Source organism: Salvelinus alpinus, chromosome 18 (assembly GCF_045679555.1).
Source record: "Salvelinus alpinus chromosome 18, SLU_Salpinus.1, whole genome shotgun sequence".
Taxonomy (NCBI): domain Eukaryota; kingdom Metazoa; phylum Chordata; class Actinopteri; order Salmoniformes; family Salmonidae; genus Salvelinus; species Salvelinus alpinus.
Genome location: NC_092103.1, coordinates 30314365 through 30341024, shown reverse-complemented (window position 1 = coordinate 30341024; position 26660 = coordinate 30314365). Strand labels below are relative to the sequence as shown.

Below are 26660 nucleotides of genomic sequence, written 5' to 3'. Positions count from 1 at the left end.
ATCATGCTGAAACACAAGGTGATGGCGGTGGATGAATGTCACGACAATGGGCCTCAGGATCTCGTCACGGTATCTCTGTGCATTCAAATTGCCATTGCTAGAATGCAATTGTGTTCGTTGTCCATAGCTTATGCCTGCCCATACCATAACCCCAACGCCACCATGGGGCTAAACACTGACATCAGCAAACCGCTTGCCCACACGACGCCATACACGCTGTCTGCCATCTGTCCGGTACAGTTGAAACCGGGATTCATCCGTGAAAAGCACACTTCCCCAGTGTGCCAGTGGGCATCGAAGGTGAGCATTTTCCCACTGAAGTTGGTTACGACGCCGAACTGCAGTCAGGTCAAGACCCTGGTGAGGAAGACGAGCATGCAAATGAGCTTCCCTGAGATGGTTTCTGACAGTTTGTGCACCTGGCTGAGACCAGCCGAGTGGCTGGTCTCAGATGATCCCACAGGTGAAGAAGCCGGATGTGGAGGTACTGGGCTGGCGTGGTTACACGTGGTCTGTGGTTGTGACGCCTGTTGGATGTACTGCCAAATTCTCAAAAATGACATTGGAGGCAGCTTATGGTAGAGAAATGAACATTAAATTATCTGGCAACAGCTGGACATTACTGCAGTCAGCATACCAATTGCACGCTCCCTTCAAAACTTCAGACATCTGTGGCATTGTGTTGTGTGATAAAACTGCACATTCTAGAGGGGCCTTTTATTGTTCCCAGCACAAGGTGCACCTGTGTAATGATCATGTTTATTCAGCTTCTTGTCAGTTGGATGGATTATCTTGGCAAAGGAGAAATGCTCACTAACAGGAATGTAAACAAATGTACAGTATGCAGACAATTTGAGAAATAAGCTTTTTTGCATATGTATTTCTCACCAATTCCACCCCTGCCCCTTCAACCCTCACTAGCTTTCCCAGTGGGGACACAGAGAGAGTCCTAAACTTCTAAAGAATTCATTTTTAGAATTAAAATGTGGTGTGTAGGTCAAATAAGTTGCCTTGAGGGTCCATTTGAATCAATTTAGGGAACGTAGTCAGTTGTACAACTGAAATGTGTGTTCTGCATTTAACCCAACCCCTCTGAATCAGAGAGGTGCAGGGGGCTGCCTTAATCGACACCCACGGCACAGGGGAACAGTGGGTTAAATGCCTTGCTCAGGAGCAGAACGATAGATTTTTACCTTGTCAGCTCAGGGATTCGATCCAGTAACCACTGGCCCAACACCCTAACCACTAGGCTACCTGCCGCCCCAATAAGATAACCTTCACAGATTTATGCACTTCCACGGGTCTCTTTTGGTCCAGAGCATTTCACAACAATTTACACGTGGTCTTGTTCGTCTGTCTGTCTCTGCCTGTCTTTGTCTGTCTGTCTCATTATTCACAACTGCAACACAAAAGGTGACAGATCAATATGTTGGGCTTCATTTTCTGACCTGGGGCCTCATTTGCCAAATTTGCTTCGTTCTTATACAATCAGGTCTTAAAATATGATTTTGCGTTAAATGTTGTGATTTATAAATTAAATGCGTTTCTCTGCTACCGTAATTAAACTACCCCTCCACACACACACACACACCACCCCCAGCGTGTCGGGAGGCGTGGCTTGAACGATATAAACAGAGCGGTTCCACTCTGAGCCCTCACTTAACTTCAAGACCGGCATTATCTAAATTTCTTTGGACTTTAAGATCATATTCTGGCGAGTGGCAAGGACCTTCAACACTTGCCATTCAGTTTAGGTGTATATTGGTTGACACTCCGTATTCTTGAATCTTGTCTAGAGTTGCAGTAAACCAGACAGCGTTCCAAACAAAAGCCACTGAATGACTTGGCTATAGCCGACAGCCTACATGCATTGTTTTTTATCTAGCTATAGCTTGATTTAGTACATTTCTATTGGTGCCCGGTTAAGCTGTGTCTATAGCTATGAATAAATCTAAGCTAGCAATCGGACTTTTAGTCGTTGGCACTCTGACGGTAGTTTTTGGAACAGTTATTGTTTTCGTTGGACCAATCATTATCGACAACCAAATAGTCAAGGTAAGTGGAGATTCAATTAAAATAATATTGTTTTTACCTATAGGTTTTTAATAATTTAAAAACCTCTAACGCAACGGCATTAATATTTCTCCTGGTCAGTCACGACTAACGTATAGCGAAGTGCCTATAATGAACCTGACGTGCATATTGGTGATTGATTTAATTGATTAGTTATTATAATTAGTAGGTTGATCCAGCCGGAGACATTACAAACATGTAACAAAACAGAAAAAAATGTGGGCCGCAGTCGAGCAAGACTGACTGATACATCACATAAACTCAATGCAATTTAAAAAAGTAGGCATTTACAGCAATTTACAACGATATCAATTAACCATTTTACTACAAGTTGAGTTTAATTGTTCATTTGGTTGAGGGAGATTTTTTTAAATTCATTCACATTTTATTATTGAGCTGGAACAAAATTTAGGATCCCTTGATTTGATGTTTTAATTATTAAAATGAAATATGTGCACGTTCGTATCAAATAATTTATATATTCTCTTAGTTTTAACAAGCAGAAACGTAAAGCTAAATAGTATGCACAATACTGTAAGAAGGTATATAATCACGAAAGAACTAGCCAAACGTTTAGGGGGAATTGTGGGGCAAAACCAATCGATGATGAATAGATACAATTATAATATACAGTATGTAACCTAAATGTAGTTCCCTGTCCTGACATGCAGGCAGCTTTGAGAAATGCATGTTTTACATGACGTAGTTAATCGACCTGCATGTCTTTCATTCCAAAAATGTCTCCCTCTCCTGCTCTTTTCTATGAATGATTATGCCCGAAACCAATTTCCCCTTGGGAATAATGACACTTTCTACTGCTACCAATGTCCCTATTGGCATAGAAAGGGCTATGTACATATTTGTTGTTTTAAAGATGCATTGAGGTACTTGCATCTAGAGAAAGCGATAACAAATAGTTGTGATGTTTTAACTTTAAAGAATTATTTTCCTGCAGTGTAGGCTACAAAATGTTTTTCTTGTCACTATCTTGTGCAATAATTTGTTCACGCTGGAGCATGCGAAGTAACAAAATAGGAAGTTGATGAAGTAGGCACTGGTCCCAATGATTCAGTTGGTTGGACCAGAGTACTGCTGGCAACAACATACTTTTGGTCATGTAGTGTATGTGGACACCTGCTCGTTGAACATCTCATTCCAAAATCATGGGCACTATATGGAGTTGGTGCCCCCCTTTGCTGCTATAACAGCCTCCACTCTTCTGGGAAGACTTTCAAATAAATGTTGGAGCATTGCTGTCGGGACTTGCTTCCATTCAGCCACGAGCATTATTGAGGTCGGCCACTGATGTTTGGTGATTAGGCCTAGCTCGCAGTTGGCGTTTCAATGCGGTTGAGGTCAGGGCTCTGCAGGCCAGTCAAGCTCTTCCACACCAATCTCGACAAACCATTTCTATATGACCTTGCTTTGTGCACTGGGGCATTTTGGGAAAAGGCCTTCCCCAAACTGAACAGAATTGTGTAGATGTCATTGTAGGCTGTAGCGTTAAGTTTTCCCTTCACTGGACCTAAGGGGCATAGCCTGAACCATGAAGAACAGCCGCAGACATTCCTATGCATGGGGCAGGTAGCGTTCTCCTGGCATCTGCCTAACCCAAATTCGTCTGTCGTACTGCCAGATGGTGAAGCGTGATTAGTCACTAGAGAGACGCGTTTCCACTGCTCCAGAGTACAATGGCGTAGAGCTTTACACCATTCTAGCCGATGCTTGGCATTGCGCATGGTGATCTTTGGCTTGTGTGCGGCTGCTTGGCCATGGAAACCCATTTCATGAAGCTCCTGATGAACAGTTCATGTGCTGACGTTGCTTCAAGAAGCAGTTTGTAACTCGATAGTGAGTTTTGCAACCGAGGACAGATGATTTTTACGCGCAACAGCACTCGGCGGTCCTGTTCTGTGAGCTTGTTTGGCCTACTACTTCACGGCTGAGCCGTTGTTGCTCATAGACATTTCCACTTGACAATAACACTTACATTTGACCGGGGCAGCTCTAGCGGAGCAGATATTTGACGAACTGACTTGTTGAACAGGTGGCTTCCTGACAGTCCCACATTGAAAGTCATTGAGCTCTTCAGTAAAGCCATTCTATTGCCAATGTTTGTCTATGCAGATTGCATGGCAGTGTGCTCTATTTTGTACACCTGTCAGCAACTGGTGTGGCTGAAATATCCGAATCCACTAATTTGAAGGTGTCGACATACTTTGGTGTTTGATTTCCACATGAGTCACATACACTGAATATGGGCTACTGTCAGTGAGCCCCTCCCACAGAGCAGAACGAGCTGTCGTACTGAACGCCATGTATATTCATATGTTTTGTATGGTAGTTGAATCATTATTGTCTTCTCCTCAGAACTTAGTGATAGACCCTAAGAATGAGATGTCCTACACCATGTGGAAGGATGTCCCTGTCCCCTTCTTTATGACTGTCTATTTCTTCAATGTCCTGAACCCTACTGAAGTCCTGGCTGGAGAGAAACCCATGGTGGAACAGAGAGGACCCTACGTATACAGGTAGGCCTTCACACCTGACATCTTACCCCAGCTCTCTATAACCTTTGTTCCACCATAGGTCAGTGTTAAGGGTTAGAGGGCCCTTCACCCCTGACCTCTAATCTCTTACCCTTAGGCCTACCTGTTTCCCATGGTGGATTAGAATGTGAAGAAATAAGTTGATCAACATCTTAATCTAAACGATCTATTGCATGAGCCTCATTGTTTTTAAACGTTTGGGGGGATGTAGCCTAAGCCTACTGGTTGTATGCATTTTGGATCACTCATTCCACAACTGTCCCAGAGTGTGTTGGGATAGGCTATTTCTTTCTCACACAGAACAAGCTGACCAATAATATAGGTAATCTTTTGTGCTATGGGGGATAGTAGATTGACGTAGGTTATTGATTATTCTTTTTGTTACTACTCCTGTTGGCTGAGGAAAAGTAAATGTTGACAGTTATACTAACAGGCTGCGTGTGGGTTTCAAGTTCAGGGAAGTTCATTCTCACCACCTTTATAATAAAGCATTCCATGCATCCTTGCATTTGCAGACTTCTGTAAGATGGCCTACTAGCCCTAATTAATTTTCCCCCCACCTTTATTTAACCAGGTAGGCTAGTTGAGAACAAGTTCTTATTTACAACTGCGGCCTGGCCAAGATGAAGCACAGCATTTCGACACAGACAACAACAGAGTTACACATGAAATAAACAAGCATACAGTCAATAATACAGTAGAAAAAAGAAAAATCTATATACAGTGAGTGCAAATGAGGTAAGATAAGGGAGGTAAGGCAATAAATTGGCCATGGTGGCAAAGTAATTACAATATAGGAATTAAACACTTGTATGGTAGATGTGCAGAAGATGAATGTGCAAGTAGAGCTACTGGGGTGCGAAGGAGCAAGATGCATAAATAAATACAGAATGGGGGTGAGGTAGTTGGATGGGCTGTTTACAGATGGGGCTATGTACAGGTGCAGTGATCTGTGAACTCCTCTGACAGCTTGTGCTTAAAGCTAGTGAGGGAGATATGAGTCTCCAGCTTCAGTGATTTTTGCAGTTTGTTCCAGTCATTGGCAGCAGAGAACTGGAAGGAAATGCGGCCAAAGGAAGAATTGGCTTTGGGGGTGACCAGTGAGATGTAGCGCGTGCTACGGGTGGGTGCTGCTATGGTGACCAGTGAGCTGAGATAAGGCGGGGCTGTACCTAGCAGAGACTTGCAGTTGACTTGGAGCCAGTGGGTTTGGCGACGAGTATGAAGCGAGGGCCAGCCAACGAGAGCGTACAGGTCGCAGTGGTGAGTAGTATATGGGGCTTTGGTGACAAAACAGATGGCACTGTGATAGACAGCATCCAATTTGTTGAGTAGAGTGTTGTGGGCCCTTCCGACTGTAGGCAATGTGATTGAAAACAATACGCAGCTTTGGAAAAAAATAAAAAATTTAAGAAGCTCAAGATCATCTGTGGACAAATCATGCTTTCTGGTATATTAGCCTATTTTAATTATTTTATTTATTTCTGTATAGATAGGAGTAAGCTATTTTGGCAATTCAATTTACTTTAGGGAAACTTAGCTTCCCCTAGCCTTATTGACGCGCCACCTATGTATTCTAACATCTTCAAATGTTTTTTTCTGGCATTCTGAGCACCGCGGGTGGATTCCCTAATCGGGTTGTGCAACAATGGATCTGGTAAAATTCTTAAATGTCCAGTAAATTTAAAATGAAGGTCAAATGTCCGGTGCCACATTTTCCTAACGAAAACCCTGGTCTGGACTGAAAGGGTGGTGGTACATACAGTGGCATGTATTCATGGATGTCAAGGGACGCCAGGCTTCCCAAAAATATGTAAAATGTTCCTTCAATTCGTATGAGGCCGAATGTGCTGTATATCACCAAAGAAGGCAAACGAAACACCGCCCCTCTGTCTCTGTATGTGAAGGCCATCTATCTGATGCTGTCTGGTCAAAAAGAGTATGATATTGTTGCCACCCATAGCATTGAATACAAGGTAAGCCAGCGAGTATTAGGCCTCCCTTGTTTGTTTTTTTTCAATAAAATAATAGCCAATCGGCGTTGAGTTAAATTGTGAATGGCCCTGGCGCACCAAAAAAAGTATCAAGGGAAGCCAGTTTGGATTTGGTTTCACACCAATCACAACAAAAGCCAAACGTCATTGTCAGATCTTCAATTGTTTCATCTCGTTGTCCTCCAGTGGCTGAATAGCTAGCTAAAATTGTCCCTTTCCTAAATTAGCCATGGATGGGGATTTGGACTCGTGGTTTTACTTAATTCTCCGTACTGGCCAATGATTATAACAGCGATTCCGATCCAACCATAAATGCATGCATTATGCCCCTAGCCTGAGAGGATGGAAGTAGGGCTGGGCGATATGGCCAAAATATCAAATGTTATTTTTCAAATCTTTGACAGTATGAAGGTATTTTTATTAATCAAAAACATTCAAAATTTGCTTTGAGTAGTGCGTGACCCTATGGTGGCAACACGTATATTCAAAATTTTTTCAATGGGTCTTTCTCCATTCAGATTGTTTTATGTTCAATTCAACTTCAACCTAAAATAATTTATTGAATTTCTGTAATTCCTGCACTCATTTGAGATCATTTCCACACTGCCGCGATATGGGCAAAAATACTAGGCCTTATTTTTAACCAAATGTTGCTATTGCGATTTAGATAAAAACACTTGGATGAACTTTTGGAATCATGGAAATGGAATGTTTATTATAATGCTATAGTTAGAATGTAAGTAATAGTGGGCGCTTTGAATACAGTGTTTGACATGACAACGAATGAAAATGCCATGGACGAGTTATTGTGACAGGGTAGAAAACCAAAGTGATGTTCAGTGTTTCCTAGGAGACCCTATATTCTTTGGCTACATTAAATCTTTATTCATATAGCTAACATATTCACGCTTCGCCTATTCCTCTTTGATTTAGAAGATACTGTTGCACAAAAAAAACATGCTGATTTAAGCCTCCACCAGTACTGGTATTAGGCTGTATTAGCTAGCTACGTTCTGACTCAGTACTTTTATTAGTCAGCAAACTAGCGATTACCATTAGTGGCTAACATGGTTTGTATTAACTTGCTAAGAAAATAAACTAGCTATTTGCAGATGTAAGAAAAACAAACTAATATCGTAATTATATAACGCTTGTGGATTTATTAAGATCAAAGTGGAAACAACGTTGTCATCAACATTGTTGCGTGTGCTGCATTGACCATGCAGACTGAACGAAAGTGTCTTGTGGTCAAGCAACAATAAATGTGCTCCTTGAGTGACTAGGTCTGTGTGGAACGCGGCATGCAGAGGGATGACTCAAGTAGCTGGAGTAAACTATAAAAATGGACGTTACACACGGCGTATCACACTTAACAAACCAAACATTCAAATACCGTTATAGAAGGTAAAGTTAAAAACCCAAACTGGTCCATGCATAAATACAGGTATATGGTAAAATACGGTATACCGGCCAGCCCTAGATGTGCAATATGTAGTAGGCTAATGTTACCTAGCTAGATCATCATTGCACATTAAAGGAAGTTAGGCTAGCGAGCAAGCATTTTAGCCAGGACAACCAAAAACTAGAGCGGAGGATGGCATTGGGTGAGTTAACATTTATTTTTTATTTTTTTCTACTTGCGCACACACACATCAGTGCCATGGACAGCCACATCATATTTAGCTTAGTTGATTGGACTAAATCGTTTTGGGTCTCTTTTCATTGTCACTGTATTAGACAAAGCATAGGTGATTTGAAGTTGAAATGGTGCCTGGAATAGTGGAGGCAGCTCCTGTTTCCTTTGCGACTTGTGGTAATTCTCTGTGGCTCAAAATCAATAGTAATTTAGTAGTCCGAAAATGTTGGAAACATTAACTTGATTGACCATGCAGTAGGTCATGTAACTGTTCGTTACATGCAATATGCTTTGTGAACAGATGTTGCTCTGTGGTTTTGTGGTGAAACAAAGGTGTGGTTGAATTTATTCTTCTACTGTGTCTTATCGTCTCGGCCTTAGACCTTAGAGAGAGAGCTAGATATATATATATATATATCACACACACACGTATTTGGACACTCCTTCAAATTACTGGATTCGGCTATTTCAGCTGCACAGCCATGCAATCTCCATAGAAACATTGGCAATAGAATGGCCTTACAGAAGAGCTCAGTGACTTTCAGCGTGGCACTGTCATAGGATGGCAGCTTTCCAACAAGGCAGTTCGTCAAATTTCTGAACTGGTGTAAAGCTCGCCACCATTGGACTCAGGCTAAGTGGCTACGCGTTCTCTGGAGTGATGAATCACGCTTCACCATCTAGCATTCCGAAGGACAAATCTGGGTTTGGTGGATGCTACCTGCCCAAATGCATGGCGCCAACTGTAAAGTTTGGTGGAGGAGGAATAATGGTCTGGCGCTGTTATTTCATGATTAAACTCCTTAGTTCCAGTGAAGGGAAATCTTAATGCTCGCGCATACAATGACATTCTAGATTCTGTACTTCCAACTTTGTGGCAAAAGTTTGGGAAAGGCCTGTTCCTGTTTCAGCATGACAATGCCCCAGTGCACAAAGCGAGGTCCATACAGAAATATTTTGTCAATCATTGTTGAAGACCTTGACTGGCCTGCACAGAGCCCTGACCTCAACTCTATCGAACAACTTTGGGATGAATTGGAATCCCAACTGCGAGCCATGCCTAATTGCCCAACACCAATGCCCGACCTCACTAATGCTCTTGTGGCTGAATTGAAGCAAGTCCCCACAGCAATGTTCCAACATCTAGTGGAAAGCCTTTCCAGAAGAGTGGAGGCTGTTATACTGTAGCAGCAAAGGGGGGACCAACTTCATATTAATGCCCATGATTCTGGAATGAGATGTTCGACGAGCAGGTGTCCACATACTTTTGGTCATGTAGTGTATCACTTTGCAAGGCATATGAACTAAAAAGGTTATAGAGCAAATAATGTAATTATCACAACACATGTTCTAATATGGCTTTTCTTTGGGGGGGGGGGGGCTTTGCTTCCCCAATGATTTATTTTTTACCCACACACCGCTGCATACTAACAGGCAGAGGAAATCACACAGGCACAAGGAGATCAAAAATGATAAAGAACAGCTCTGGCAGCTTTACTGTACGTTCTGCACAAAGTAATTTTCTGATCCAACAAAAGCCTCTGCAATATACATGTGACCCATGACAACCAAAACAACTTACTGTATTTTTGTCAGGATGCAGTGTCCTGTCTGGAATTTTGCTCTCTTACACTATATGTGATTACTGCATGGTTAAAACATTTTGCTGACTCCTCTGTGCAACGTATCCATCTCTATATCCAAGATACGGGGAGCACCTAGGGGGCTCTTTTTCTTGGCTGAAGTGTTGACATCAGTCAAATGCTTTTTCTGTTTTTACTTACTGGCGACATGCCCTCTGCTTGACATTTTCTTCCTGTTACCGGTCACGGCATGTAACATGAATGTTCTGCTCTCTGCGAGATGGACACAAGTACAGAGGAAGGGATGAGCAGAGGGGTAGAGTGGGTGGTGGCCTTATCCCTTTTTTTAGGAGGGGGAACATTGATGCTCCTGACACTGGGAGGGTCTCGATTGGTTTTGTTCGCCTCTTGCCGCCGCCTCGCCTGCTTTTCTAAAATGTCAAAAGTAATCGAGGCGAGGAAATGTGGAAACAAATGCGTTTTATATGAAATTAGACTCTACTTCTCAATCGCGCGTTGAGGCAAAGTATTCAGACGAAGCAAAAACAGTTTAGAAATGAAGATTAACTTTAAAAATTAACTTTACTTACTTATTCTGACCTTTTGCTATGAGACTCAAATAGAGCTCAGGCGATATCTTGTTTCCAATGATCATCCTTGGTCTTTCTACAACTTGATTGGAGTCCACCTGGGGTAAATTAAATTGATTGGACATGATTTGTAAAGGAACATTCCTGTCTGAGGTCCCACAGTTGACCATGCATGTCAGAGCAAAAACCAAGTCATGAGGTTGAAGGAATTCTCCGTAGAGATCCGAGACAGGATTGTCAGGCACAGATCTGGGGAAGGGTACCCCCAAAAAATCTGCAGCACTGACGATCCCCAAGAACACAGTGGCCTCCATTCTTAAATGTAAGAAATTTGGACCCACCAAGACTTTTCCTAGAGCTGGCCAAACTGAGCAATCTGGGGAGAAGGGCCTTGGTCAGGGAGGTGACTGACAGAGCTCCAGAATTCCTCTATGGAGGTGGGAGAACCTTCCAGAAGAACAATCCTCTCTGCACCACTCCACCAATCAGGCCTTAATGGTGGAGTGGCCAGACGGAAGCCACTCCTCAGTAAAAGGCACATGACAGCCCGCTTGGAGTTTGCCAAAAAGGCACCTAAAGGACTCTCAGACCATGAGAAACAAGATTCTCTGGTCTGATGAAACCAAGATTGAGTGCTTTGGCCTGAATGCCAAGTGTCACGTCTGGAGGAAACAACATGGTACCATCCCTACGGTGAAGCATGGTGGTGGCAGCATCATGCTGTGGGGATGTTTTTCAGCGGCTGGGACTGGGAGACTAGTCAGGATCAAGGGAAAGATGAACGGAGCAGAGGTCCTTGATGAAAACCTGCTCCCAGAGTGCTCAGGACCTCAGACTGGGGTGAAGATTCACCTTCCAACAGGACAACAACCTTAAGCACACAGCCATGTCAACGCAGGAGTGGCTTCGGGACAAGTCTCTGAATGTCCTTGTGTGGCCCAGCCAGAGCCCGGACCCCAATCGAACGTCTCTGGAGAGACCTGAAAATAGCTGTGCAGCGACACTCCCCATGCAACATGACAGAGCTTAAGAGGATCTGCAGAAAAGAATGGGAGAAACTCTCCAAGTACAGGTATGCCAAGCTTGTAGCGTCATACCCGAGAAGACTCAAGACTGATTGCTGACAAAGGTTCTTCAACAAAGTACTGAGTAAAGGGTCTGAATACTTATGTAGATATGTCTTGTTTTTATATACATTTGCAAAAATGTCTAAACCTGTTTTTGCTTTGTCATTATGTGTTACTGTGTGGAAAAAATATTTTAGAATAAGGCTGTAACAAAATGTGGAAAGTGGAGGGCTCTGAATACTTTCCGAATGCGCTGTACATGGGTGGAATCCCAAAATAACTGTCAAGTTATAAACAAAATTAGCTAGTTGTGCAATACATTTTATAAGTAAAAGGATAAGGAGCATGTTGTTTTTCAATGTGTGCATGCTTTTCTCCAAGAAAGCACCACCTCTTTTTTGAATCAGCTGTTATCTGCCAGGAGGATGGTCTTGTGCTTCCTTTGCTGAAGGGCCATTTTATGCATCTGGAACTTGTTATTTTATTAGGATCCCCATTAGCTGTTGCAAAAGCAGCAGCTACTCTTCCTGGGGTCCATACAAAACATGACATAATACAGAACATTAATAGACAAGAACAGCTCATGGACAGAACTACATCAATTTTTTTTAAAGGCACACGTATCCTACATATCAATACATACACACAAACTAGGTCAAATAGAGGAGAGGCGTTGTGCCGTGAGGTGTTGCTGTATAGTTTTTTTAAAACCAGGTTTGTTTATTTGAGCAATATGAGATGCAACGGAGTTCCATGCAGTAATGGCTCTATATAATACTGTACGCTTTCTTGAATTTGTTCTGGATTTGGGGACTGTGAAAATACCCCTGGCGCCATGTGTGGTGGGGTAAGTGTGTGTCCGAGCTGTGTGTAACAATTAGGGTTTTTCAACACATTCATGTTTCTTACAAAAAGTGATGCTGTTAGTCTCAACTCATAACCAAGAGAGACTGACATGCATAGTATTTATATCAGCCCTCTGATTACAATGAAGAGCAAGAACATTTCTTCCCCCTGTCACTTAGTTGAAGGTTCATGGCTGTAGTTTAGTGTCAGCTGTGGGACTCAGAGCCCTGTGGGGCCAAATGCATAGCATTCTTCTCATCCTTTCACCCTAGGAGCGAGGGATGAGGAGGGCACTCCATCGCTTTTCCTAGTGTAATGGGATGATGGCGTAGACTCGAACCCTATTTGACGGTCTCCCTCTTCCCACTCTCCTGCCTCTCCTCCCTCTTGCCTTCTCTCACTGTCTCTTGCATTTTTTTTTTTTTTTGTCATGAATCTTGCTCTGGAGGCAGCTCTGCAGAATGGTCACTAGCTGGCACAGCCACAAAGTCATATCATCTTATTTTAACCTGAACTACACTGCTAACCCTAATGCCTAACCTTTACATTTTTACAATATGGCCTATTTTGACTTTGCAGCTGGCCCATCTAGTGGCAACTGCTCAGTTCTGCCTCAAGGGCAAGACTCATCCCAATAAAAGCTGATTTTTATGGTCAATCTGGCCTCTGTATTGGCCATACAGCATTTACTGCGATGTGGCCTCCGCAGAAGTCAAGGGCATTCATACCTCTTGTGCTTCGCAGAGCTGTTGTCAAGGTAGTGAGTTTGTGTTTGTATAGGATGTACCACACTCACCTACCGTCAACCAATCATGTCAATACGGAGCTATACAGAGCCTTCCGCATTGTTACAGAACTTCGGCGGTGCAAAGCGATGTGGTATAGAGCTTGATTTGGCCCCCGCGAGCCTTCCGAAGGCGCCGCAATTGCGTCACCCTCCATACGGAGCCTCCACCCACATTTCCTGATCAAGCATACATGGTCTTTAAATGTCAACCTGCCTTTCTCTGTCTCTTAGCTTCTCAGTCACCCCTGTCTATCGTATACTCTGAACCCCTTTCTTTATTAATCTGGCCTCTTTCACCCTATAACAGAGAGACCGTAGATGGTTACGTTTTCAAACGTAAGTCTTCTTTCTCTACCTTTCCTCTCTTTTTATTCTCTGACCACTTTTCTCAAGTCCTCTCCTTTTTTGTGTCTCGGTAAGCTAATAGGAGCCAGTCTCAGTGGAATCCCCTCAGTAGTTAATAAGCCAAACAGTAATGAACCAGTACTGTTGTGCTGATGGGAGGAGGGGCTGCTTTTTAGACCTACAGTGATGTGACAGTATTTGCCCCCTTTCTAATTTTCTCTACTTTTGCCATATTTTGGATATTGAATTATCAGATCTTCAACCAAACCCTAATATTAGATAAAGGGAACCAGAGTGAACAAATAACACAAATTACATACTTAATTCATTAACCAAGTTATACAACACCAATGCCCCTGTGTGAAAATTAGTTGCCCCCTTACACTCAACTGGTTGTGCCACCTTAAGTTGCAATGAATCCAACCAAACGCTTCCTGCAGTCGTTGATCAGTCTCATGTTGCTGTGGAGGAATTTTGGCCCACTTTTCCATGCAGAACTGTTCTAACTCAGCCACATTTGTGGGTTTTCAAACATGAACTGCTCGTTTCAAGTCCTGCCACAACATCTTCAGTGGGATTAGGTATGGACTTCAAATTTGTTGCTTTTCAGCAATGTTTGCATAATGGGACCCATGTCGTCCAAAAAGTTAGACTTTTGACTGTTCATAGAACATTCTGTGCGTAGAACATTCTTCCAAGAGTCTTGATGATCTTCCAGGTGCTCTCTGCCAAACTTTAGTAAACCGTTTGGATGAAATGGGTCCCATTTTATGTGTGGTGAAAACCAAACGCTGCATTCCACAGTAAGAACCTCATACCAACAGCCAAGCATGGTGGTGGAAGTGTGATGGTTTTGGGGATGCTTTGCTGCCTCAGGACCTGGACGAATTACCTTAATAAAAGCAACCATGAATTCTGCTCTGTATCAGAGATTTCTATAGCAGGATGTCAGGCCATCCGTCTGTGAGCTGAAGCGCAGCTGGGTCATGCAGCAAGACAATGATCCAAAACACCCAATCAAGTCTTCATCAAAATGGTTAAAAATCAACAGATTTGAAGTTTTTGAATGTCCAGACCTAATCCCAATTGCGATGTGGCAGGTCTTGAAACGAGCAGTTCATTCTTGAAAACCCACAAATGTAATTGGGTAATTACTTTCTCACACAGGGGAGTTGGTTGTTGCATAACTGTTAGTTAAATAAGTAAAAGTATACTTTTTGTTATTTGTAAACTTATCTGATCTTCAACCAAAACATTAGAACATTCGGTATCAAAAATATGCAAAAATAGAGAATCAGAAAGGGGGAAAATACTTATTCATGTTTTATTTTGGATGTAGGCCTAAGTCTAAGTCCATAGGGATCGGACTCTACTTCTGGTATCTCTGTAAGGCCAAAGATCTAGCTGCAGCTTGTTTGTGTGTCCTGTGAATGAACCAGAAGTGATATAGGTACATGTTTCCCTGTTACACAGGGGCCTCTAGATGTTGCACATATCTGCTCTATCACCGACAATAGAATCACACCAGAACGAGGCTAGAGATGAAGACCTTGGTTAATGGAATCCTGTGTGCTGGAAGAACAGGATGTAACGACTGGGAGTCCTCCAGGAACGACAACTCCTGGTCCAGCCTCGGTCCCTGGAACCTTAACCATCTGAGGGAGCGGTCGTCATCTGAAACCTATGTAATCACTTCTAAAGTGCTAGACTATAGACGATGTACACTCTGGCTCCTCTGGGTCCAACAGTCAAACTGTGGCTCTTAGCCTGTACATAGATTTTATATATAGTGTTCTATGTCAATTGGCAACTCACAATGAGGAGTCGTGTGTATGGGGGGGTCATTTTGGGTTAGATGGCTAGTGTTTAGCCTGTGTGTTCTGGAGGTTGACTTTGGGGCATATGGTTTTTGGGGTTCAACATTCTGTGGCTCTGAGCCTGTACATGTGGACCATTGTGTAACAATTAGGTCAGTTGGGGGGGGAGTGGGCTGTGTGGGGGAGTGGGCTGTGTGGGGGAGTGGGCTGTGTGGGGGAGTGGGCTGTGTGGGGGAGTGGGCTGTGTGGGGGAGTGCAGTGCATAGTCATGGTTTTTATGCTCTCAATCAGCAAGTGGGGAAGTATTGACAGGCTTTCCTCTGCAAGCTCACTCTCCTCTCCAATTTCCCCATGCTTCCCTCTTATCCCTATCAGCTATTCATTCACAGCTTGTCAACTTTAACGTACGATTTAACAATCTATAAAGTAATCATAAACGCATTATACTAGCTGTAAAGTCTCTGTCCATTTACATCTACGGTCAGTTTGAGGTTGACCTGGGTTGTATGTGTTTTCAGGAAGCGTATTCAGAAGCAGAACATCACGTTCCATCCAAACCACACAGTGTCGTATCTTGAATACAGGAGCTACTTCTTTGAGCCCAGCATGTCAGTGGGCAATGAGTCGGATGTGGTCACCATCCCCAACATGCTTGTGTTGGTAAGACAACACTGCAGAGTACACACACACACACATTTATAAGAACTGGACTTCTATGTCTTTGCTCTCATCTCTCCCTCACCACCACCTCTCTGTCTCCCAGGGTGCAGCAGTGATGATGGAGGACTTGCCGTTCGCAGTGCGTCTGATGATCAGCACCACCTTTAAGACCTTTAAGGAGGGACCTTTCCTCACCAAGTCTGTAGGAAAGCTGATGTGGGGCTACGACAGCAAGCTGGTGGACTTCCTCAATAAATGGCTCCCTGGGATGCTGCCCTCCACTGGCAAGTTTGGCCTTTTTGCTGAGGTGAGTGGGTGAGCGAGAGGGTGGAGGAGAGCAAGCCATTTTAGACGGGAGGGAGGTGCGTGAGTGGGTTTTCCTATTATGTTATTCACTGACAGACCTTAAAGAGCTGTTGAAAACCTGTTAGACGTTTCCAGTTGATCAACTAGCCAATGTTAGCCAGGTAGGTAAGTTAGGCTAACCAGTTATCATGGCCAGAGTATGTGCCCAGTGGCCTCAACCCCCAGTGCCCCCATTTTTATTTTATTTTTTGGTTGAGTCACTCAATTATCATATTGTTATGATATGGGTGCTAATTTAGGGTTGCCACATAGATGGACACTACATTACCACTTCCACACTCCATTCCCAGGGGGCAGCAGCAACCGGGTCAGGTGGTCTGCCAGGAAGTCTGGTGAAGCCTTGATAAGCACACAGGTGCGGGGTAATCAAGGTGATCGGCAATCAGTGAGAGGGATGGCCAGAAGTCTCTTGACCTGCCAGTGGTCATTTTGTGTTAATGTTACCTCTTTAGTTTAGGCATGTGTGTTTTTTGTTTTCTTTTGTATACATTTATTTTCGGCACCAACTGAACAAACAATAATTGCTTGGGCTGACTGATCCAGGAGTTGAGACTGAGCTGGCCCTGGACCCAGGTAAGGTTGCTGTGTCCTGGGGCACACATTCACTGTTCTGGACCCAGGTAAGGTTGCTGTGTCCTGGGGCACACATTCACTGTTCTGGACCCAGGTAAGGTTGCTGTGTCCTGGGGCACACATTCACTGTTCTGGACCCAGGTAAGGTTGCTGTGTCCTGGGGCACACATTCACTGTTCTGGACCCAGCTAAGGTTGCTGTGTCCTGGGGCACACATTCACTGTTCTCATATTCTGACTTCTCACCTAATTGCACACATTAAATCTGATTACAGACCACTTAGCTATGCCTAGGACAACTAGACATAACGAGTGTAGCAAAACCAGTAGGTTGGCTAATCGGTTTCATAACAATAAGAACACACACATAAGACATGAGAATTATATTACATTTGGTTTAACTGAAAAATTCTCTCCGCCATATGGCAAAATGAGTAGAATTGCAGGAAATTAGCTTTTAAAAATGATACATTTTCTCTCAACCAACAAGAGGGCTGTGAACAGTTTAGGATCACATGGGTTGTGAGGTGGGGCTTTGTTACTACAGCGATTTAATGACAATATCAATCTGGACCTTTGCCACCTAGTACATTTCTGTGACAGAACCTCAAATGCTATTTGCGTACTCTAGCTACAACCTGTTTAGGTTGGTTGTCTGGTTTTAGTGAAGGGTGAAATATCAATCTGTGTCTGTTTCTTCCATCAGTTCAACAACTCAAACACTGGTTTGTTCACAATCCACACCGGCAAAGATGACATCAGGCTGATTCACAAAGTGGACTCATGGAATGGCCTGACCAAGGTGAGAGGTCACACAGCCATGTGCCTTCACCTTTACAGATTGGGCTGAGGGGCTGTTAGAAAAAGCATTGATGAGGAAAACTGATTTGGGCCTCTTGTAGAAGGACTCCATGGAAATCAATGGCAACTTATGAGTGGACTATCCCTGCTAAATAATTAAATGAATCCGAAGTAAAAAATTTGACTGCAGTGAAATCCTGAATCAGCTTTCAATAATTTCCTGCTCTAGGAAGAGCGCTCAATGGATGATAACACTAAGTCTCTCACTCTCTGTAGTTGACCAATTGGAAGACTCCTCAGTGTAACATGATCAACGGTACAGCAGGACAAATGTGGCCTCCCTTCATGACTAAAGAGTCTACACTGCCCTTCTACAGTCCTGACGCCTGCAGGTACACACACACATATAGATATCTTAGCAAAAAAAGAAACGACCCTGTCTTTCAAAGATAAATCGTAAAAATCCAAATAACTTCACAGATCTTCATTGTAAAGGGTTTGAACACTGTTTCCCATGCTTGTTCAATGAACCATAAACAATTAATGAACATGCACCTGTGGAATGGTCGTTAAGACGCTTACAGACGTTAGGCAATTAAGGTCACAGTTATGAAAACTTAGGACACTAAAGAGGCCTTTCTACTGACTCTGAAAAACACCAAAAGAAAGATGCCCAGGGTCCCTGCTCATCTGCGTGAACGTGCCTTGGGCATGCTGCAAGGAGGCATGAGTACTGCAGATGTGGCCAAGGGAATAAATTGCAATGTCTGTACTGTGAGACGCCTAAGACAGCGCTACAGGGAGACAGGACGGACAGCTGATTGTCCTTGCAGTGGCAGAACACGTGTAACAACACCTACACAGGATCGGTACATCCAAACATCACACCTGCGGGACAGGTACAGGATGGCAACAACTGCCCGAGTTACACCAGGAATGCACAATCCCTCCATCAGTGCGCATACTGTCCGCAATAGGCTGAGAGAGGCTGGACTGAGGGCTTGTAGGCCTCTTGTAAGGCAGGTCCTCACCAGACATCACCGGCAACAATGTCGCCTATGAGCACAAACCCACCGTCGCTGGACCAGACAGGACCGGAAAAAAGTGCTCTTCACTGACGAGTCGCGGTTTTGTCTCACCAGGGGTGATGGTCGGATTCGCGTTTATCGTCAAAGGAATGAGCATTACACTGATGCCTGTACGCTGGAGCGGGATCGATTTGGAGGTGGAGGGTCCATCATGCTCTGCGTCGGTGTGTCACAGCATCATCGGACTGAGCTTGTCGTTGCAGGCAAACTCACCGCTGTGCATTACAGGGAAGACATCCTCCTCCCTCATGTGGTACCCTTCCTGCAGGTTCATCCTGACATGACCCTCCAGCATGACAATGCCACCACACACAGAACGAGCAGTATGGCAGATTTCCTGCAAGACAGGAATGTCAGTGTTCTGCCATGGCCAGCGAAGAGCCCGGATCTCAATCCCATTGAGCACGTCTGGAACCTGTTGGATCGGAGGGTGAGGGCTAGGGCCATTCCCCCCAGAAATGTCTTGGAACTTGCAGGTGCCTTGGTGGAAGAGTGGGGTAACATCTCACAGCAAGAACTGGCAAATGTGGTGCAGTCTGTGAGGAGATGCACTGTAGTACTTAATGCATCTGGTGGCCACACCAGATACTGACTGTTACTTTTGATTTTGACCCTCCCTTTGTTCAGGGACACATTATTCAATTTCTGTTAGTCACATGTCGTCTGTGGAACTTGTTCAGTTATGTTGAATCTTATGTTCATACAAATATTTACACATGTTAAGTTTGCTGAAAATAAGCACAGTTGACAGTGAGAGGACGTATCTTTTCTTTGCTGAGTTTATATATACAGTGTCTCTCTCTCTCTCTAAAGATCTTTGGAGATGGTGTACCAGCGTGAGGGGATAATGGAGGGGATTCCTCTGTATCGTTACGTGGCTCCTAAGACTCTGTTCGCTAATGGCTCAGACTACGCTCCTAACGAGGGATTCTGTCCCTGCAGACAGTCTGGCCTCCTCAACGTCAGCAGCTGCAGATCCAGTCAGTGCACACACACGAGCGCGCACACACACCCGGACGCATGCACATTCTTTTTTAGGGCTGCAGGTAGCCTAGCGGTTAGCGTGTTGGTTCATTAACCGAAAGGTCGCTGGTTCGAATACCCGAGCTGCCAAGGTCAAATCTGTCTTTGAGCAAAGCACCAACCCGAATTTCCTTCGGGGGTGCTGTACTACTATGGCTGTAAAAACCCATTTCCCTGCACCCATTTTATTTTTTCAAACACACGATACATGCACACCTCAGGGGAGACGGTTATTATAATCCTTCTAATCATGACCCAGATACCTTGTCTGATAAACAGACCAGTGGAGGAGGTATGGCAAATGCACACAGAGGAGAAATGCCGCTGTGTAAACAGATGGAGAAGCACTTAGGCATGAGACAGCATCATGTTTCATTACACTCTTAAGTTCCTAATCTAGCACCCCATAGAACATGCATCAAGATAACATATACACTTGAGGCTGAATTGTAGCTTGAGAAATGCCCACATACTGTATAACCATTTTTTTGTATAAATCATGCATTGATGTCGAGGGGAGATTTGAACAAAAGTTCAAATTCAGGATTCAACCGTTTGTCTCACAAATACTTATTACATAGGATATTAATGTTGTATTAATATTGTTTTCTAGACTCCCCAGTGTTTATCTCCCACCCGCACTTCTACAATGCTGACCCTGTCCTGCTGGACTATGTACAGGGACTTCAGCCTACTGAGGACCAACATGGACTCTTCATAGACATCCACCCTGTGAGTAATATTTGTGTATGTTATTTATGTGTGAGTACCAGTCAAAAGTTTGGATACATACTCATTCCAGGGTTTTTCTTTATTTTATTATTTTCTACGTTGTAGACTAATAGTGAAGATATCAAAACTATGACATAACACGTGGAAGCATGTAGTAACCAAAAAGTGTTAAACAAATCGAAATATATTTGAGGATCTTCAAAGTAGTCACTCTTTGCCTTGACAGCTTTGCACGCTATTGGCATTCTCACAACCAGCTTCATGAGGTAGTCACCTGGAATGCATTTAAATGAACAGGTGTGCCTTATATTGTGGATTTCTTTCCTTTTTGATATGTTTGAGCCAATCAGTTGTGTTGTGACAAGTTAGGGGTGGTATACAGAAGGATAGCCCTATTTGGTAAAATACCAAGTCCATATTATGGCAAGAACAGCTGAAATAAGCAGAGAGAAATTACAGTCCATTACTTTAAGACATGAAGTCAGTCAATCCGGAATGCTTCAAGTGCAGTCGCAAAAACTATCAAGCGCTGTGATGAAACTGTCTCATGAGGACCGCCACAGGAAAGGAAGACCCAGAGTTACCTCTGCTGCAGAGGATAAGTTCATTAGAGTTACCAGCCTCAGAAATTGCAGCCCAAATAAATGCTTCAGAGTTCAAATAACAGACATAACCCAACATCAACTGTTTTAGAGGAGACTGTGAATCAGACCTTCATGGTCGAATTGCTGCAAAGAAAACGCTACTAAAGGACACCAATAAGAAGACTTGCTTGGGCCAAGAAACACGAGCAATGGACATTAGACCGTTGGAATTCTGTCTTTTGGTCTGAGATTAAAGATTTTTGGTTCCAACCGCCATATCTTTGAGACGCAGAGTAGGTGAACGGATCATCTCTGCATGTGTAGTACCCACCGTGAAGAATTGAGGATTAGGTGTGGGAGTGCTTTGCTGGTGACACTGATTTATTTAGAATTCAAGGCACACTTAACCAGCATGGCTACCACAGCATTCTGCAGAGATATCCAATCTGGTTTGCGCTTAGTGGGAATATAATTTGTTTTTCAACAGGACAATGACCCAACACACCTCTAGGCTGTGTAAGGGCTATTTGACCAAGGAGAGTGATGGAGTGCTGCATCAGATGACCTGGCCTCCCGACCTCATCCCAATTGAGATGGTTTGGGTTGAGTTGGACCGCAGAGTGAAGGAAAAACAGCCAACAAGTGCTCAGTATATGTGGGAACTACTTCAAGACTGTTGGTAAAGCATTCCAGGAGAAGCTGGTTGAGAGAATGCCAAGAGTGTGCAAAACTGTCAAAACTCTCAAATATAAATATATTTTGATTTAACACTTTTTTTGCTTACCAAATGATTCTATATGTGTTCATAGTTTTGATGTCTTCACTACTACAATGTAGAAAATAGTAAAAATAAAAAGCCCTTGAAAGAGTTGGTGTGTCCAAACTTATGACTGGTACTGTATATACAGTGCATCTGGAAATTATTCAGACCCCTTGACTTTTTCCACGTTTTGTTACAGCCTCTTTCAAAAATTGATAAAATGTTCCCCTCAATCTACACACAATACCCCATAATAACAAAGAAATGTAAAAAAAAAAAACTACCTGGAATTAGTACATTTACATAAGTATTCAGACCCTTTACTCAGTACTTTGATGAAGGACCTTTGGGAGTGACTACAGCCATGAGTCTTCTTGGGTATGACGCTGCATGCTTGGCACAACTATATTTTGGGGGTTTCTCCCAGTCAGGTTGGATGGGGAGCATCGCTGCACAGCTATTTTCAGGTGTCTTCAGAGATGTTCTGGCTGGGCCACTATTCAGAGACTTGTCCCCGAAGCACTCCTGCGTTGTCTTGGCTGTGTGCTTAGGGTTGTTGTCCTGTTTGATGGTGAACCTTCACCCCAGTCTGATGTCCTGAGCGCCCTGGAGCAGGTTTTCATCAAGGATCTCTGTACTTTGTTCCGTTCATCCCCACAGCATGATGCTGCCACCACCATGCCTCACCGTAGGGATGGTGCCAAGTTTCCTCCAGACGTGACGCTTGGCATTGTTTTTCATGGTCTGAGTCCTTTTAGGTCCATTTTCGCAAACTCCAAGCGGGCTATCATGTGCCTTTTTTGCTTCCGTCTGGCCACTCTACCATGAAGGCCTGATTGGTGGAGTGCTGCAGAGATGGTTGTCCTGCTGGAAGGTTCTCCCATCTCCACAGAGGAGCTCTGTCGCTGACCAAGGCCCTTCTCCCCCGAATGCTCAGTTTGACCGGTCGGCCAGCTCTAGGAAGTCTTGGTGTTTCCAAACTTCTTCCATTTTTTAAAAATTATTTAATTTAATTAGGCAAGTCAGTTAAGAACAAATTCTTGTTTACAATGATGGCCTGCCAAACCCTAACCCGGACGACCCTGGGCAAATTGTGCGCCGCCCTGTGGTACTCCCAGTCACGGCTGTTTATGATACAGCCTGGAATCTAACCATGGTCTGTAGTGACGCCTCTAACACTGAGATGCAGTACCTTAGTCCGCTGCATCTCTTGGGAGCCCATGATGGAGGCCACTGTGTTCTTGGGGACCTTCAATACTACATTTTTTTTTGGTACCCTTCCCGAGATCTGTGCCTCCACAATCCTGTCTTGGAGCTCTACGGAAAGTTCCTTTGACCTCATGGCTTGGTTTTTGCTGTGACATGCACTGTCAACTGTGGGACATTATATAGAAAGGTGTGTGCCTTTCCAAATCATGTCCAATCAATTAAATTTACCGCAGGTGGACTCCAAGTTGTAGAAACATCAAGGATGATCAATGGAAACAGGATGCACCTGAGCTCAATTTGAGTCTCATAGCGAAGGGTCTGAATACTAATGTACATTTTTTATTTTTTTTATAAACCTGTTTTCGCTTTGTCAATGTGTGTAGATTGAGATTTGTTTTCTTTAATCCATTTTAGAACAATGCTGTAACCTAACAAAGTGGAAAAAGTCAAGGGGTCTGAATACTTTCTGACTGCACTGTACATCTATAATGGGGCACAAATGCTTCAGGCTGCCTGGAGGCGCCCTGCCTGTCAGGCATAAGTAGCCTTGTCAATCAACATTTTATTTGACCTTTTTGACACTAAGTGGCAACTGTAGCAAAGAAAAACTAGCTTTTTTGAAACCTGTGTGTGACAATTTGAGCACATCCGTTGTAACTGCAGTCATTAATACGGTAAAGGTCTGTCGATGCTTCCAACTTTTTGTGTGTTCATCGTATCATTAGAAGTAATGTCATGGTCAAAAACATACCCACCATAAACTATGGTATGTACAGAACATACATTTACCCTGTATCTCGGTTTGCCCAATATGTCATTATCTATATTTATCTGGTAGAAACTGGTATTGCCGACCACTCTTTCTCTCTGTTTATATCACCCAGAGAGGCAGTAAAGGTGAGGCCACTTCGTCCTTAACACAATCAATTTAGATAACACATCTAATCTGACAGTTGTAGGGCCGTAAGGAATGTCAAGCATGCATACATACTGTCCTAGTGGCGATCACCTAACCCATAAAAACAGAGCGCTTGGCCTTAACAGTTTCTTACAATTATATGTCCCCTGGACTGGGGGAAATTTGTCTTGGACATTAATTTTCAGAGACATTCATTCACATGAAGACCCTCGGTTTAGAGGCAGGACTGAGTCAGGAAGATGTTTGTATCCGCTCTCACTGTTTGCTGCAAACCATAGAGATGATCTTGTTCAGCTGTAATCACAGAAAGCTTGTTTTAAAAGACCCTTGTGGGAGATGCTAATGCAGGGGTAGACTAGATTCAGCCGCTGGCTGTTTTTATTGGAGAGGATGATCAGGGGGCCGGAACATAATTATAATTTGTACACTGTAAGTTGACCACAACTAAGCCCCAAAAGAGATTGTATTTTCAAATACAATCAGTTTATACCTTGATTTATATTGAGACACCACCATGTATGTCTTTTTTTATTTGTGGGAATACTTGGAAAATATTTTCTTAATTAAACTCATTTTTAGTCGCAATTCCTTTTACCAAGCCTGTTGCTGACCCCTGAGCTAACGGATGTGAGAGCGGATATCTTAAAAAATATTAAATTGTCCAGCTCCTCCTGTGCCAGGTTGTCTGTACTGTATGTGAACTCTGAACTGTACACTTTTCATAGTACAGTCAGAGGAGGAGTTGGAATTGGTATGACGCTAATAAGACCTTGCTGTAAAATGTTAACAACATGAGTTAGGCTGTCGGACCGTAGGGGTGAAGACCGTTAGTGACCAGGGTAGCTAGGGTCCTAGATTATAGAGGGCTTTGCTGTGGCAGCGGTGTATAAATGTCATATATAGATGGCAGCTCTGTCCTCCTTTGGAGTCTTCACTAGGCTTTGTATTGTGGTCACACACAGGTTTTGGGGTGATTTAACTGTCTGACTGTGCCCAACTCCCTCAGATATTAGCAGCCAAAAGTCTAGTCCGTGTAATCTGTGCACCCAGAACCAAAACATGCATGCTGATGGTAAAGTCTTTCGAGTCTTCACCTCCCATCTCCTTGCTTCATTCTGAGCCATAGTAGAGAAGGTCCAAAGTCCCTTCCCTCAGACTACCTTCTCCAATGTGTTTTGAGGAGCTAAGTAGAGAGGATGTGTGGAATTGCAGAAAGATGAAGTGACAAAGAGCCTATGCCATTGTAACCTATAGCGTTAAGCTAATTGTTATTGCAGTATTGATTATTATTTTGATGTGGGTACGAATGTTATGACACCGGTGTTATGATGCCTGTATGGTACCAATAAACCAGATTACGCCTAAAAACAGATTAAGTAAACTAAGATGTGAGAGTATTGGTGTGACTGATGCTTTTGGCTGCCCTGTACTGTTTGTCAATACCATATAACAATATTGGCACGATTTTGTGGCTACAGGTGATGCAATGTACAGATAAGGCCATGTGTGCCCAAGCTGCTAGTATTTTGACCCTTTATTTGACCCAAAACATGTGGGGTAATGGTACATAGTGGGATAAGATTAGTTTATGATTGCAGTCTAAGCAAGTATCACACTTGTTTTAGGTAATTCTCTCACCCACGCCAATTCTAAAGGCATGGTAGACACACATTGCTTTAAGCTTTTCCCAGAAATTGTTTAATTGACCAGTCTTGGTGTAGCAGAAAGGGGGAACAACCAGAGCAGGGCTTGTACCAGTGACATTTTGGATCTAGGGCTGTTGATTGTTAGCAAGTTGGGTAGGCTAGTACTAAGGCATGTCCAGAGTGCGTAAAAGGAGATCATGGCTCAACGGTCATATAGAATTTTACTGCGGTCATGACTCATGACTGCTGGTGTGGTGGTAAGTTCACCTCATCAGGTTGCTAATGGCCTGGTACTCCGGGCTCTATTTAAGCAATATGGCACGAGGGGGTGTGATATATGGCCAATATACCATGGCTAAGGGCTGTTCTTATGCACAACGCAGCGCGGAGAGGCTGGATACAGCACTTAGCTGTTGTATATTGGTCATATACCACAAACCCCTGAGGTGCCTTATTGCTATTATAAACTGGTTACCAACGTAATCAGAACAGTAAAAATAAATGTCCCATCAAACACTTATCCAAACAGTATGTGTTTTTTAAATTCACCTCACTGTGTTGATCAATTTGAAGAAAGAAGTTCACCAGCAGGTTGAAACTGAGTGTAAAACATGGTCGTTGCGGATGTTGTGTCAAAGCCAAATACAACTAAACGGACAGTGCTTTCTAAGGTGATACATTCAAAACACCCATATGCATATTTAACGCTTGTGCATAGGCTTATATGAGACCAAGCCCAATTATTAAAAAATGACTGTGCCGTTATACAATGCATAGCCAACCGCATTATACACGTCAGAAAAACAAGTCAGTATTTTTGTAATATTTTTGGTACATAATTGGCCTAACCTAAGTTAAACAAATTCAGGTTTAGCCTACGAGTGAACTTGTTTTAGATTTTGAATAGCCTAATAATAGGGCTTTTTTTTCATAAGTAGGACTGACACATTACCTTTAGCTATAGAATATCTCACCACTGTTTCCTCCTCTAAATTCCTTTCTCCACTGTGCAG

The 26660-nt window shown here is 43.3% G+C and overlaps 1 protein-coding gene across 4 annotated transcripts in view; it reads left to right on the top strand.

Annotated features, from left to right (window-relative positions):
* Positions 1-1637: 1637 nt before the first annotated feature.
* The window catches only part of LOC139544174 (scavenger receptor class B member 1-like), a 40366-nt gene continuing 15343 nt past the window's right edge, over positions 1638-26660 (top strand). For 3 of the 4 annotated variants that reach the window (XM_071350981.1, XM_071350983.1, XM_071350982.1), the window contains exons 1-8: positions 1638-2055; positions 4444-4604; positions 15806-15947; positions 16051-16254; positions 17592-17687; positions 17963-18078; positions 19588-19754; positions 20411-20529. In XM_071350981.1, the coding sequence (XP_071207082.1) occupies positions 1942-2055; positions 4444-4604; positions 15806-15947; positions 16051-16254; positions 17592-17687; positions 17963-18078; positions 19588-19754; positions 20411-20529 (1119 nt within the window). In that variant the 5' untranslated portion in view covers positions 1638-1941. The remainder of the gene's footprint in view (positions 2056-4443; positions 4605-15805; positions 15948-16050; positions 16255-17591; positions 17688-17962; positions 18079-19587; positions 19755-20410; positions 20530-26660) is intronic. The other variant, XM_071350984.1, reaches the window with a different exon arrangement.